General features: G+C 31.3%; 1 protein-coding gene across 5 annotated transcripts; it reads left to right on the forward strand.

The window, feature by feature from the left end:
* Positions 1-106: 106 nt before the first annotated feature.
* Positions 107-13,295, forward strand: LOC109852697 (carboxypeptidase M-like). 5 transcript variants are annotated; one of them, XM_020424105.1, is made up of 11 exons: positions 107-204; positions 595-795; positions 6,149-6,384; positions 7,023-7,156; positions 7,304-7,440; positions 7,758-7,945; positions 8,292-8,321; positions 8,876-9,171; positions 9,884-10,060; positions 11,231-11,323; positions 11,613-13,295. In XM_020424105.1, exons 3-11 carry the CDS (start codon positions 6,150-6,152, stop codon positions 11,808-11,810), a joined length of 1,488 nt encoding a protein of 495 aa, XP_020279694.1. In that variant the 5' UTR covers positions 107-204; positions 595-795; position 6,149; the 3' UTR covers positions 11,811-13,295. The 5 variants fall into 5 exon arrangements, with proteins under 5 accessions (XP_020279694.1, XP_020279693.1, XP_020279692.1 ...); XM_020424104.1 differs by lacking the exons at positions 107-204; positions 595-795 and adding an exon at positions 805-890; XM_020424103.1 differs by lacking the exons at positions 107-204; positions 595-795 and adding an exon at positions 905-1,294.
* Positions 13,296-15,758: the final 2,463 nt, after the last annotated feature.

Raw genomic sequence — 15,758 nt, forward strand, 5'->3', positions numbered from 1 at the left:
CACTTCAATTACACTCACACTGGTAATGAAAACGGCGGTGGTAGTGGTACTTACAGTAGTAGTGGTTTGTAAGTCCGCAGCTGCACACGCGAATTGATATGTACTCGTTCTCTTTACGTATAAAATGTGATGCGGTAGATCGTGAAATTAGTTTATGCAAAAAGTGATTTCGTTTCATTATAGATAAAAATGGACAAAGAAAAAGTTTGCACTATAGTTTGTAATTAATATATCTTAAGCTATAAATTCTTAATATATATGTTTTATATAAAAAAAAAACCACAAAGATTATTTACTAATTATTTTTATAGAATACATTTAAAATATATAACTATATGACTAATATAACTAATTTAACTATATAACTAATATAACTAATATTAAATAAATGACTAAGTTTTTAATTATTTAAGTTTGAAATATATAGTTCCAGTTAACTTATGCTATGCTGTAACTATATAAACAAGTTGTTAAACATATAAATTTATTAGAATTTTTTTATATTATCTAATTTAGTTATACATATACATAAAGGTAGATGCATTTTTTTTTAATAAAAACAGCTATCTATCTTTTATATTTTATATCTACAAGAGATCTAGATATTACGCTAAATGTGCGCAAAATAACAGTTTGCTACGATACGCCTGACGAGTTCATTGTGTTGTCCGCTGATGTGTGTTAGTGCTCAAGATGAGACAGTAAACGGGTTGTCTCCTAGCTGGTGCACACATTGTGCCAGTGGTTGGTCTACAACAGAGCCGACACAGCAGAGATACCAGAGCGTCGGAGGAAGTGGGTTTTACTAGTAGTGGTGGTGGCGGCGGCGTCAGCGGTGGTGCTGGTAGCTGGTGGTGGTAGTGAGCGCACGGCATATTTCGCTTCTCTTTGTAAGTTCACAGTATCATATATCTCGCCGCTACTCTCGCGGCCGAAACTGTCATCTTCTATCTTCGCGTTTGGAAGTTTGTGTCGCATAGATATCATTCTAACGTGATCCTTTTTTTTATCTTCTTTGATTTTTCCGCAAATACTATCGTTTTATCCACTATTCGTATACTACCGTAATTGATTCGGCAATAAAAGTGTTGTGCTCTCAGTATTATTGTTTAGTACTATTGTAGTACTATTGTTAAGAAAGAAACCATTTTAAAAATATTTGTTGTTTAAAAATCTGTTGTGAATTGTCACTCACTGTTTTGCGTGCTTTTATGGATAGCGTTACGTATACGCAAAAGATACACAGCAATCTCATCTGCAAAAGTTCACATTGTTTATAAATTTGAATAATCAGGTAATGTAAAGTTTTAATAATATATAAAAACATTTATAAAAGCATATTAATTTTTTCAGAGTTGGTAGCACGAGATATTAATTGAATTTTGTTGTGTCCATACTTTTAATTTCAAAATAATATGTCACGATTTCTTTCTTTTTCTCTCTCTTTCTCTCTCTCTCCCTTTTTCTCGAGGAAAATGTGAAACTTAGTATATATAATTACATTACTTTCTTCTGTATTTAAAACTTTTATATATATAAAGTGTCTGAAAGTTTTGTTTTTGATAATTAAAATGTGAAAGTAGATTGATTTATTTAGAACAAAGAAAAGCCATGTACTATTTTGCAAACTTTGCAATATTTATCAAGTTATTAATTATTTAATATGAGCTCGTGGAAAGTGACGATATCCAAACTCTGTTGGCATGAAAAAAACTTATATGATTTTCAATTGCAAAGAACAATAGCTTATCTTATGCAATCTTCTAGCAACGGCAGAATAACGGAGCGAGCGACGTGTGAGCACCGCTTCTCGCTATCAGCTGATATTGATGTATTGATTTTCTGAAAATCCAATGATTTTATGCTTATCACGTCCGAACCATCGCTTTCCACGTGCTTATTAGCTCATATTATATTAATTGATTAATAATTATTAATAAATATTATTACTTAATAAATTTTGCAAACTAATACATGACTCTTTTGTTTCAAATGATTCAATCTATTTTTATACATAGATTGATATATATATATATATATATATATATATATGTACAGGATGTCTGAAAAATTTTGACACAACCGAAGTGTGAAGATAGATTGTGAGGATCAATTTGAATAGAAAAGTTTTGTCCATTTTGCAAAATTCGCAATAGTTATTGAGTGATTAATTAATACATGTGATCCAAAGAGCGCGTAAGAAGCGACGGTCCGGATGTTATAGGCAAGTATGCTTTTCAGTTATAAAGAAAAATGGGTTACTTCAGACAATCTTTTAACAGCAAGAGACGGAGCAAAGCGAGTGGCGTGTGACACGATCAGCGATTAGCGATCAGCTGATTCTCACAACTGAAAATCATACACGCCTACAGAGTCCGGACCATCACTTCCAACGCGTTCATTAAATCACATGTATTAATTAATCACTCAATAACTATTGCAAATTTTGTAGAATGGTACAAGATTTCTCAGTTCAGATTGACCTAATTTACCTTCATACTTCGGCCGTGTCAAAATTTTTTCAGACACTTTGTATATGTATATAGGGTGTCTCGCAAGTATCGTATTTTCTTTTACTAGCAGATTCTCGAAGTCATTCTGAAAAAAAGATTCTACATACTGACTTAGTGCTGTGTTACCTTTGTACAGTTGTGGTCAATCATTTAATTCACCTTGAACTTATAGTCTTGACACTTATATGATGACCATTATATCTCTAAATATATTGAGAAAGACCTAAACCAAAGGTCGAAAACGTTTTATACAATTTATTCGTTACAATAAATCAAATTTTGCAACTACACACATCAACAACCGTGTTTGCTTCAAACAGCCATTTCAACGTTTCTTTCTATTTTAAAATTAGTTAGAGGGGTATACGGGGGGTCTCTCATATATGTGATGCAAATGTAGCATCCTATATAAATTTTAGAATTGAAATTTCAATTCGAAACTCACGTGTAAAAATTTACACGAACAACATATATGTGTGTATATATATATATACACACACACACACAAAATACGCGACAAACATCCAGCGTATGACTCTCATTGACCAAAAATTTCACGTTGTTTGAATTTCAAGAGCCTTAAAAACTATAAATTTTTACTATTATTTTAAATGTAACTTAGTTTAGCTTTGATTTTATTTAAAACAAGATGTTATTTAAAACAATCTAATTATATACACACTCATACATAAAGAAAGAAAAAGTAGCCAAATTGAAAAATAAATAAATAAAAATGGTACAATGTAATTTATAATTAATAAATTTATTTTTTTCAATATTATTACAACAAAGAATTTAAATAACAATTAAAACTGAGATTCATCTCGGGCTCTGTGAAGTCTTTAACTAATAAATGAATGATAAGTCGTTGAGAGCCGTTCGCTGGATGTTATGCGGGAAATATGTCTATATATATATATGTGCGTGTGTACACATATATAATCGAATTCACGTTTTTTTCACGTGAGTTTTTTGAATTGTAATTACAATTCTAATAATCATATAGGATGCTCAATTTGCATCTCGTATATGAAGAACCCCGAATATCCCCCCAAATTAATTTAAAATATTGCGATAAAAAACTCCTCAGCCAGGAGTCGAACCTGAAATCTCCGGCTTTCCGGGCCGTCGCCTTTCCTGTTAGGCTACCTTGTAATTACAATTCAAAAAACTCACGTGAAAAAAACGTGAATTCGATTATATATGTGTACACACGCACATACATATATATAGACATATTTCTCGCATAACATCCAGCGAACGGCTCTCAACGACTTATCATTCATTTATTAGTTAAAGATTTTAAATAATTACAAGTTCTAATCAATAATAAAGACATTTCTCTCTTTGTGTTTATTGTATTTCTATTTTTTTAGTAGTAATGTGTGTGTGTGTGTGTGTAATAGACATATATGTCAAAATACTTAGAACTTCAGTTTTAATAACATACTACATAATATATAACATATAACATTCAATATATAATCGTTACATAATATATTAATATAAACATATATTAAAATGTTAACATATATAGGAAACACATATATTAAAAATATTATATGAATCTATACACACACACACACACACACACACACAAAAATGTAAATCTGACTGTGTAACCTCCACGCGGTGCACCTTAGATAATGCTAATGCTTGCGATATTGTAACTTTCAAGCGCTATAACTCAAAAAGTACTTAATGAAAAAATATTTTATTACAGTGTTTTGAAACGTTCTTGAAAGCTATAAAACTATATAATAAAAACGAGGATTCTTTAAAACATTCACCTTGATCTTTAAGTTTGACCTAAGTTTGACCCCAAGGTCAAAGTCAAGGTCATTAAACAATGTTTTTTTCTAAATCATGAAATTTTTATATCTAACACTTCTTATGAGAATGCTTACTTTCTGAGTTAATAGGGAGATCCCACACTTTTCGAACGCTCTATGATATGATATTTAACGCTTTCAATAAATGAATTACACTTTTCTTCAAATTCGAAAAATTTCGAATCGCGCAGAATCCGACAACACGTCCGTTACTCTCGAGAGATCGACGAAATCTGAGGCTGCGCGCACGCATCCGCCACTATGCGCTTTTCGAATTTCCTTCGCGTCGCGGGCCCGCAGGGGTGCGTAGCAGGGGTTGAGCGGTTTACCGAGCGTCAAAACAACAAAAACACTCACCGGTTGCAAAAACATCTCAGTCGTTGAACATAACACGCTTATTTTTCACATTCTATTGTATTAAAATTTGACATTTATTACATTCTTAGTTCTCTTTCTTAGTTGAGAATATGTTTTGCGAATGTAGTATCTAAGAACTTCTTTTTCGGTCGGTCACGCCGATAAAACGCAACATCTCGGAATCGCGATAAAATTATATCTTTTCGAATTGAATGATCAATGTAAAATATGTTACACGAAAAAGTAATATTCTCAACTACGCGATATTTATATAATTTTGTTCTCACAATATGCGATTTTACAACACAATAAAACCATATATGGTTGAATTCAGCGTAGAAAATGCTACTTTTCCTTAGAAAACTGTTGAAATTTGTGAAAAAAATAATGAGTGAGGGTAAATAAAAAAATGTTAAATTAAAAAAATCCACGCGGTTATAAAGCCTATAAAAGACAATGTAACTTTTATTCAAAACATGTTTTTATATCTCTTAATGCCTACCTACACGCTTGAAACACGAACGAAATGTACGTGAGACCGAAAAATAAGAATTCATTCATGAAACTTCTTCCCGTTGTAACTTTTTACCGAACAACGACCCCCGCTTAAAACCTTCACATTATTACTCGGGACAATGACCTTGATGACATATGTAAAAATAATTCAAATCGGAGGTGGCTCCCCTAATTTGCATAATTACCGAATTTTCTTCTTACAACGTAGATTTGTATAGTTTTATATAATATTTTATAATATTGTCGCAGAGTGTATTCCAGATTGCTGTAGCACACTCGTAATGGTTCACACTTTCAAAATATTACATAAGAAAACATTTAAAAATATATTAATACCTTAATCGTCTCTAAATCTCAAAAATGTTTTTGATTTGAAATTCATCAATTATCTAATAGATGGCAGAGGTGATAAAAAGCAAGAAAAAATATTTTTATAGAGATAATTGGATACTTTGTATTTTTAAGAATAATAAAAATTTTTAGTAAAGAAAAAACCTGAGAACTTTTGTACACTTCTAATATTTCTATCTTAATATTGTATAAGACATAAAAAAGCTAAAATGTTAAAAGCTGATATGTAGAATCAATAACATACAAAAAACGTTGTTAAATCTTATCTTGCGGTACCAGTGTACTTTCACGAAACAAAATATTTGTTTTTATGAACAACCTTAGCATCAATTTAATGCGTTTTGAGTGACCTAAACCTAAACAAAGCCCAATGCTTCTAATAAGTATAACTAGCGATAAATCCAAGATAACTGTTAGAAAAATATTTGTTTTACAATTTCTGTCTATATTTCTTTTCCTTCTTTTTTCTTTTATATGTGCACACACACACGCGCGCGCGCACATATATGTATATACATATATATAAATAAAATTGCATTTCATATATTTATCTCATAAGTATATTATGATTATTTACAGAATGTATTGTATGCTATTTTGTTTCATCTCCATTTACGGAAGCATTTATGGGATGCATTTTCCTAACAAGGGAAATGCACCTTTTCCGTATCATTCACGTTACTTAATGTACGAGGAGCCATACAACATTGAGTTCAAGTATCACAACTACGAACAGATGAGCCGCTTTCTTCGCACAACATCTCTTCGATTTCAAAATCTCACTGCACTGTACTCGATAGGAAAGTCAGTAAAAGGTGACCTTTTTTATATACAATTTATATGAAATGATCTTTTTCTTATATAAAATTTCAAATTAAATATAAAACTTTTATTGACACTTACAATAAACAGCTTATAAAAGTAGAGTTTATGTATAATTTATGTAAATAAAATTTAATTCTACAAGAGCATACCGTAAACTTTAATATTGTAAGAGCATAGTTTATAAAAAAGAGATATGTTGTAATTTTTTTAAAGTTAACAAAAAATACAAGATATAAAACAAATAATAAAAAACAATTACAAAAAAGGTCTATATCAAGCTTAATGAAGGTTCTTAAAATTTATTAGTTGAGAAATAACATAAAGTTATTAATATCAATTATTGGTATCAATTATTGGTATCGATAACTTTATGTTATTTCTCAACTAATAAATTTTAAGAACCTTTGTTAAGCTTGATATAGATTTTTTTGTAATTGTTTTTCATTATTTGTTAATATTTCAAGCGATTGTACTATTATTCTATTATACTACATTATAAAACAAGTAATTTAAAACTTCTTTATTAATAGAAAAACGATAAAATATTTATAAGATATTATACTTATTATTTATGTTGTTTTCTAAGATAAAAAGTGAATTTTATCATAAAACAATAATTGTATAACAGGTCGTGATTTATGGGTGATGGTCGTGTCGTCGTCGCCATATGAACACATGATCGGTAAACCCGATGTAAAATATATTGCTAATATACATGGAAACGAAGCTGTAGGACGTGAGTTAATGCTACATCTTATTCACGTATGTAACAATTATCACATCAAGTTTACATTTTCATGCTTTTATCTGAAAAGACACGCATGTTCTCGAAATAGTACAATAGTACAATTCAGATCGTCAAATGTATTATGTGGATAAGATTTATTTTCTCTTTTTTCATTCTTGTAGTTTTTGGTGACATCGTATGGAATAGATTCTTATATCACATGGTTATTAGATAATACAAGAATTCATATTCTGCCCTCAATGAATCCTGATGGTTTTGAGGTTTCTAAAGAGGGAAACTGCGACGGTGGTCAAGGCAGGTTAGATATTTATGTTAAATTTTATAACTTTTGAACCAATTGATAGTTTTTAAAGAAATCTTGAGGAAAGTGAAAGATTACTTCTATGAATACGAATTTATACCTTTTAACATACAATAGTCAGTAATTTTCAACTTTTTATTTATAAACAATTTTTTTATTTATAAAATAACACTTGGATCTTATTTTATTGCTCTAAGATAAACAGTTCTAATTTCTTTCCTGCTGTTATTGTTTGTTTTACTAATATTGAATTTCAATTACAAGAAACATTATTACATTGTTTAGATTATTATATTGTCTCATGATTGGTACAGGTATAATGCGCGTGGTTTTGACTTAAATCGAAACTTCCCAGACTACTTTAAGCAGAACAATAAAAAGAGTCAACCGGAAACCGAAGCTGTTAAGGAATGGGTCTCAAAAATTCAATTCGTGCTTTCGGGAAGTTTGCACGGTGGTGCGCTTGTAGCTAGCTATCCCTTTGACAATACTCCAAATTCGCGTAAGTTTAATTTACTTTAAGTTTTTTTTTAATTTCTTTAAGTTAATATTATGTTCACCAATAGTTGAAAAAATGAGAGTAGTGTAAGCTCACTTAATTGTCTGTCTGAGCTGCAGAATTTTTGTAATACGATGTTATTGTAACTATTGATATGATCTTGAGAAAAAAAGAAAAAAGAACATTAGTATCTATCAAATGCTTTCAAAAAAATTTTTTAACTATTTGTAATTTCCCAACTATTCGGATGTAAACTCCGTTTGTGTAAGAGTACAGACAGCTATGTATGATTGTAATTGAGCATAGTTTTGAAGCTGTCATGATTTTATGTACACTTTTATGCCGTCAGGAATATGTCGATCAGCGCCACTATGTGCAGGTATTGTGAACAAATGATTATCTTACTATTAGTACTCTACAATCACGACATTATCATTTATTTGTAAACATAAGAAAACAAATCAAGAAAATAAAATCACACACTTATTTCATACCTACATTAATTACAAACACAAATTTTTATATCTTCAAAAAAGTAAATGATAAAGTCTACGATTGTTAATGAAAAGTTTTAAAAATATAATGTTTTTTATAGTAAAAAAAAACAATCTTCCAAGTGCATGAGAATGAAATTTGATAATTTTTTCGGCTTTAAAAAAATGTCTTCTTTTATAATAATTCCAATAATCTTGCTCCTAAAAAGAATGAGATGTACAGAATAAAACGTATTACCAAAAAGAGATGATTTTCTGTGTAAATAATCATAGGCATTACAAAAAAATCTTGTTTAAAAACAAACTAAAAGAAACGACATAAATGTGTCTTAGAGAGAACAGTTTGTCGATTACACAAATCATCTTCGTGCGTCTAGCAGGACAAACGATCCGTGATCGTCGTTCTCGACGACGTAACAGACTCATATAGAGGGAATAGTGTTTCAGAGCTTCACAGCGACGCCAAGTATATCGCCGGACGATGACGTGTTCCAACATCTATCATTGACATATTCGCGAAATCACGGATCCATGTATCAAGGGTTGCCATGTTCACCATCCCAGCCTGCGTTTAAGCGCGGAATTACCAACGGCGCCGAGTGGTATCCGCTTACAGGTGGTATGCAGGATTTCAACTATGTGTGGAATGGATGCATGGAGATCACTTTGGAGATTTCTTGCTGTAAATATCCACCGGCTTCAAATCTGGTGCATTACTGGGAGGAGAATCAAATGGTGAGAAACAAATAATGTTTTGCTGATAAAAAAAAACATACTATCTTAATTAACCATGAGGCCACTTTGAATCAAATGTTTTTTATCTTCTAGATACATTCAATAAAACTAAACCTGTGATGAGTTTGAATATTATTATTACACTCAAATAGTGTAGGAATTTAATTATTAGTAAAAAACATGTTGCAGTAGGTAAATTCAAACAAAAGCAGATGTTGGTTGCAAAATATACGGTTTCACAATAATTATAATCAAACGTTTTTTTTATATTAACCTTCTGCCAGCAACGTGAGAATTTAAATATCCGGTCGCGACCGGATGATTGTCTTTTTGATTGTGACTTTTAAAATAATTAATTTGAATCTATAAATACATATAAAAATTAATTTGAAAATCTATAAATACATATAAAATACAATCTGATACTTTTACAATAATAAAAATTTGATATTAAAACTTTTACAAATACACGAGACATTTTTTAGATTTTTATATCAGGAACAGTGTACGCAAAAGCGTGCTTTAGCAGCGCACGCACTCTTGACAATAAATTCCTTTAAAAAGATTAACGCGCGCTACTTTTGAAAAGTTATTTCTATCATGAATTTGTCTATTTGATCGTGTTTTTTTAACTTTAAGAGTACATATCATGTTATTTGCAAAACAGCAATTCCTCGTGGAGAAATATATACTTGTTTTTTGTTTCTTTCAGTCTTTAATCAAATTTTTGGCAGAGGCTCACAGAGGTATTCATGGTTTTGTTGTTGATGAAAATGGTAATCCTATTGAGAAAGCATCTGTTAAGGTAAAATCACGAGATGTCAGTTTCTCGACGACTAAATATGGTGAATTTTGGAGAATTCTTCTACCTGGGATATATAAGCTAGAGGTATATAATGTTATGATAATACGTTTATATATAATTGTTCAGATATACGTATATAGAAGTTGGAAAAAAAAGTCAGTACCTCTAAATAACTCGGAAAACATAAGTTTTATTACAGAAAAATGTTTCAGAAAAAAGTTTAGCTTACTTCAAGAGCTTTTAAAAACACTATAATACAGTTTATTTTCATTAAGTACTTTTTGAGTTATAAAGGTTGAATATTGGAGTACCGCCGGTACTTTTTTTACGACAATGATTTCGATCAAAACGAATTTTGTAAGCTCATGATGCAGAGAATTGACAAAAAACCTTAGTTCCTATTCAACATAATTGTTTTTGGATAAAGCAACATTCGAAATGAATGATAACGTCAATAGATAATGTTAATGCGATACTCTAATATTCAACCCTCATAAGTCAACAAGTACTTAATGAAGATAAACTTTATTATAATAATTTGGAAAGCTCTTGAATTAAGCTATAAAAAGCTGAAATAAAAAATAGGGTGTTCCTTTTAAAAAAAATTGATGTAACCTTGACCTGACGTTTTCAATGTCTTCCAAATTGATAAGATCAGTAAATAGGTCTTTTTAAGCCCTACAACTTTTGTCTGAAACATTTTTCTATAAAACTCAAATTTTCCGAGTTATTTAAGGCTACCGACATTTTTTCCCACCCTGTATATGTATATTAAATATATATATACATATATACATATTAAAGTACTTTATTATGTCACGCTAATGAATTATAAAATATAATAAAATCGAAAAGCAGTTTGTATGTTAAATCAGCAGCATACGATGCTGTTTTGTTTTGCGTATTCCTGTGCTGGTTACGCTGTGTTGGACTCTGCTCTGTCAGATTTCCGTATAAATAATCAGATTTAGTTTTTGGCGTGGTCTTGACTGGTTCATTGCGATAGCCAATCAGGAGCTTAGATCATGTGATAATCGTATTACTTTAAAGTTTTAAAGTTGAATCTGATTGGCTCTCGCAATGAAACAACATAAAATAACACAAGAAAAATAGCACCTGAACTATGACAGAAATCCAGCAGCCGTGTAGTGTAGCTTATAGAAGCATGTAAATAATCTAGCAAGCAAAAAACCATCGTGTGCTGCTGACTTTATTGTGGTACACTGTGTGATACACTTTTATTATATACATCAGATATTTTCGAATGGATACATACCTCGGGAAGTGGAATTCGTGGTAGTCGAACAACATCCAACTCTGCTTAACGTTACACTTCATTCAACAAAAGTAAGTAATGCCATTAGCAAATAGAATAAAAGATTAATCGCATATTCTTTATTTGTAACTAAATATGATTCATTACAATTACTGAGTCACAAATTCCTTTATTTCTTGTTTTGAATTTTGAATTTACTTATTAAAAATAAAAGAAGAAAAACAAAAATATTCACAAATTAATAAATATATATTACTAATGCGACTTAATGTTGTTTAATAATAGTTATAACTGTAGTTTATATAACTAATATCAACGTTTTAAGAAACATTATAGTAAAGTTTACTATACTGAAAATAGAGACAATATGAAGATGAAAACGGATCTCTTTTATATAATGGGAACATAGGAGGGAAACCATATCCGCATCGAGAACATATGTTATATTACCGACCGCAACCCGGAGTGAATACTACCCCCAATGTCAACGGTGGCGGCGGTATCTTCTCGTCTATCAGTAACGGATTTAACACCTTTGTAACCAATCTCTTCGGATAATGTCATGTAACGTACGCTTGGATATTCTTAATTATTTATTTACCTTCTATATACCTTTATTCTCTCCATACTATACTGAGTTTAAGTCGAGAAGAGAATCCTATTGAGTATAGGGGAAGAAAAGCGAGAAAAGTAGAGATAGCGTTGAGTGTGGAATTGGCGGGACACTCCAATGGCTGTAGAGTGAGGAGCTTCCTGGTAGGGGAGATGCGCGAAACAAACGAGTTTTCGTCCATCCGGTTTCTCTTCTCGATTTGAATTCAGTATAAAAAAACTTAAAATAAGTCAAATAAGTAAGTAAAATGAAGAATTTGTATCTCTTGTAGAGATTCATGAAATGAGTTATAACAAATCTAGATACAAGAGATACAAAAAATTTAGATATAATTGACCCTTTAATGCCAGATATCTGGGTCTCCCAGATTCACTCAAAAGCTTTCAACCGGTGTCTCTACTAGATATTAGTTTAGCGCGACATCTGAAGGCTATGAAAAAAAACTTTAGGGTCTTAGACAATGGTAATGGTTGTTGACGTCATTTAATAGCTTTGCAAAGTTTGAATTTTAAAGTGCAAAAAGGGTCTGAGAGACCCAAGCCTGGACAAGACGTTGGCATTTCGAAAAGTAATTTTTTTTCAGTTTGAGCACTTTTAATATATTAAATAATTGTTTTTTTTTAATAATTTTGTCATAATACATGTACGTTTATAACAATTTATTAGGTCATGGTGCGTAGAAATGTTTTAAACGTTTCTTTCAAACTATTAGAGATTTTTGTAATTTATTTTTTTGATTGACGCAGAAGTGTTTAAACTTTCTATCTAAAAAAAGAAGGTAAAACTGCTTATGAGAGAAGCAGTCTCTGATAACCTTAACATATATTATCAAGGTCGTGGCCCCGAGTAAGGTTTCGAAGGTTTTATCCGGCGATCGTTGTTTATTTACAAGTTATAAACAAAAACATCCGCGAAAAAAATAAGGAACGACTTCCGATTACATTCGCTTCTTCGCTTCTTCGCGGGAGAACACAGCCTCCCCTCTGCCTACACGTGTCGTGCAACGTATTGACTTCAGAAATCGACACGATGTTAGAAAACAAAGAATTCATTTGCAAAACTTCTTTTGCGAATATCTCGGAAACTAAGGACGAGCGGCAGTAACATGTATAGGGAAAAGTTGTTCAGAATAACGTCCTTAACAACATATTTCAAGCTCATCAAAATTAGTGAGGAAGCCCCTAATCTAAATAATTACCAAACGATGTCGTATGAGTTATACTTTTTTTGTTAATAATTTGTAAACAAACAACAACCGCCGGATAAAACCTTCGGGACCTTACTTGGGGCCACGACCTTGATAATATATCGAGGTCAAGGTTATCAGAGGCTGCTCCCCTCATCGACAGTTTTACCAAAAGTTTTTTTTCGAAAAAAAATTGTTAGATTTTTTTACACAGTTATATTTTCGAAACTAGTGAAGATTTTTTCAATCTGTTTCTTTTGATCGACGCAGAATCGTTCAAACTTTCGACTCAAAAAAATTAAATTGAAAACATATATTGATTTTTTGCGGAGATATTCGATCTTGAAGTTGCGTAGGTCTCATAGATCCAGTCTGGACAACTCATAGATCTTTTTTTATGTCTGGCTGAAGGGTTAAATCTAAAACAAAAACTTGCGGTACTCAGATTTAACAAAAACTCCGTGTTTACTTCATACAATACTGCCAAATAATGTTCACGATAATATAATAGTATCGTTGCACATATGTTAAGTTTATTGTAATCATGTTAGAATATATTTATGTGAACTGGATAGAAAATATATGTTAAAAACTGCATAATTTTATTGTATTTATAAAAACAGAGAAATCTACATTTATTTTCCATAAAAAAAAAACAATTCAAAAGTATTTGTTATTATACAAAATATGTAGTGCATATATATAATAGTATTTGTTGCGCGTATTTAGATTTAAAAGAAATATAAAATGTGTGTTAGTACTATATATGAAGTTATTTATTTATCTTGAAATTAGAATTATTTAGAGACATAGTTTTTAGAGACTTGAAAAATATACGGTTAGAATAAGTCTTGAATCGTTCGTGTTACAACTTTAATCTACGGCGAGATATGTAATTCCAGCAACTTGTTTAGTTAAATACTGAACTTGTTTCATCAGTTAAAACACTTGAAGAACCCCCACTCCAGATGCTGAAAGACAGAGACAGAGACACGAGTGAAAACATCTGTCTCGCTCTGAGGTTTTACTCACTTCTCTTCTCACACGTGCAGTCTATTTCTTATATGTCTATGGTATTTGTATTGATATAATAACCTTTTAATAGTGGTTGTCCACGTTCCCCACTAACACTTAATAAACTATTTATTCGGATAGATGCAACTACTGTATTGTGCTGACAACATTGCGCACGTTTAACCAAATCTGTTACTTTGCTCAGCTGGACCGGCTTATTGGTCTTGCGGCTTGAGTGCAGGGACTGCAATCATGGAGATCCCGAATTTGAATCCGCTTATCATCTTAAGATTTTTTCTGAGTCGATTCTTTTCAAGCGAGTAAATCGATTGACTAGCGAACCGAATCAGACCTCCAACAATTAATTTCGAGTGAAATCTCGAGAATTAAAACTCTTTCTCACAGGCGATCTTAATCATAACATCAGAACACGAGTCCGACACAGATGGGCACGCGTACTGTGAAAGACGACCGTGTATCGCATGGTAGTAGTAAAAATTGCACAGTCCCCACTTGGATAGAAGAGAATGGTAAAAAGAAAAAAGATGATGGAAAGAGACCAGATTAAAAGACAAAAGGAGAGTCAAGAGAAAAATTAATGTAGCCCGCAAAAATCGCTCTGACGGTTATGGGGCACGTTAAAAACAAATGACATAAAAAAAAATTTGCTCAGCTGTCAGACGACACTGATAAAATGACTTCTCAATTTTAATATTGTTGGATTTAATCTTTATTTCGCGAGATATACATAAATAACAGTATATATGTACTTAACAAAACGGTGATAGTAGGAATGCGCGAAGCACGAGCACCACACAGTTACAGCACGCAACGCAAGGAAGGAGCCAAGAGCAATACGCATTATAATATATCGGCTTATCAGCCACGCAACCCGCATAGAAATTTTTCCACATGTTCCTAAATTAACCTTACATAATGTGGTCTCGGGTTATATTATTAGCTCCACTTAAGCTTTGCTCGGTTTTTGTCAGCAATTTGCTGTTACTTTTTGTCAACAAGCTTGGATATATAATTCTGCTAGCAATTTTGCGATATCGGCAGATGTAACAAACTCTGCAGTATGTTTGATGTCTTTCTGCTAACAAAAATTTGTAACAAGCATTTGGCAAAATCTGCTTTGACAGACTTGGCTATATGGAGATATGATTTGTCGAGTACTACATTAAAATGACACCAAAAATATTTTCGTGTCCGAGAATGTTTTTGTAAAAGAATTTTAAAATGTATTTTAGTAGGGGATCGTCATTTTGAACATCTTGAATAAATAATTTTTTATTTTATCGTTTGCTGACACATATTCCCTGATAGGAAAATATTTACAAAATTATGTGACAAAATCTTGCACTAAAATTGTAATTTGCAATTATATAGATATATTTTAGGAAATAGATGTAAAAACATTGATCTTTTATAAAATATTTGTAGTTGTTTGCAAAATTACTTTCCAAATACTATTTTGGCAAAAGAATAACGATATGGCGAATCATCTTAGCAGTATATTTGCAAAATTAATTTTAAAAAGGAATTGTCCAATAAATGAGTAAAAACTTTCAGCTATGTGATGTTTAAAATATGTAGAAATGTAATTGCATATGAAGAAATCAACTTAATTCATGTATATACTTATGGAAATGCACATAAAATCTACGGTCAAAACGTTTACATATCTGGT

This window comes from Pseudomyrmex gracilis, unplaced genomic scaffold (genome assembly GCF_002006095.1).
Source record: "Pseudomyrmex gracilis isolate BER0280 unplaced genomic scaffold, ASM200609v1 scaffold_33, whole genome shotgun sequence".
Classification (NCBI taxonomy): Eukaryota; Metazoa; Arthropoda; class Insecta; order Hymenoptera; family Formicidae; genus Pseudomyrmex; species Pseudomyrmex gracilis.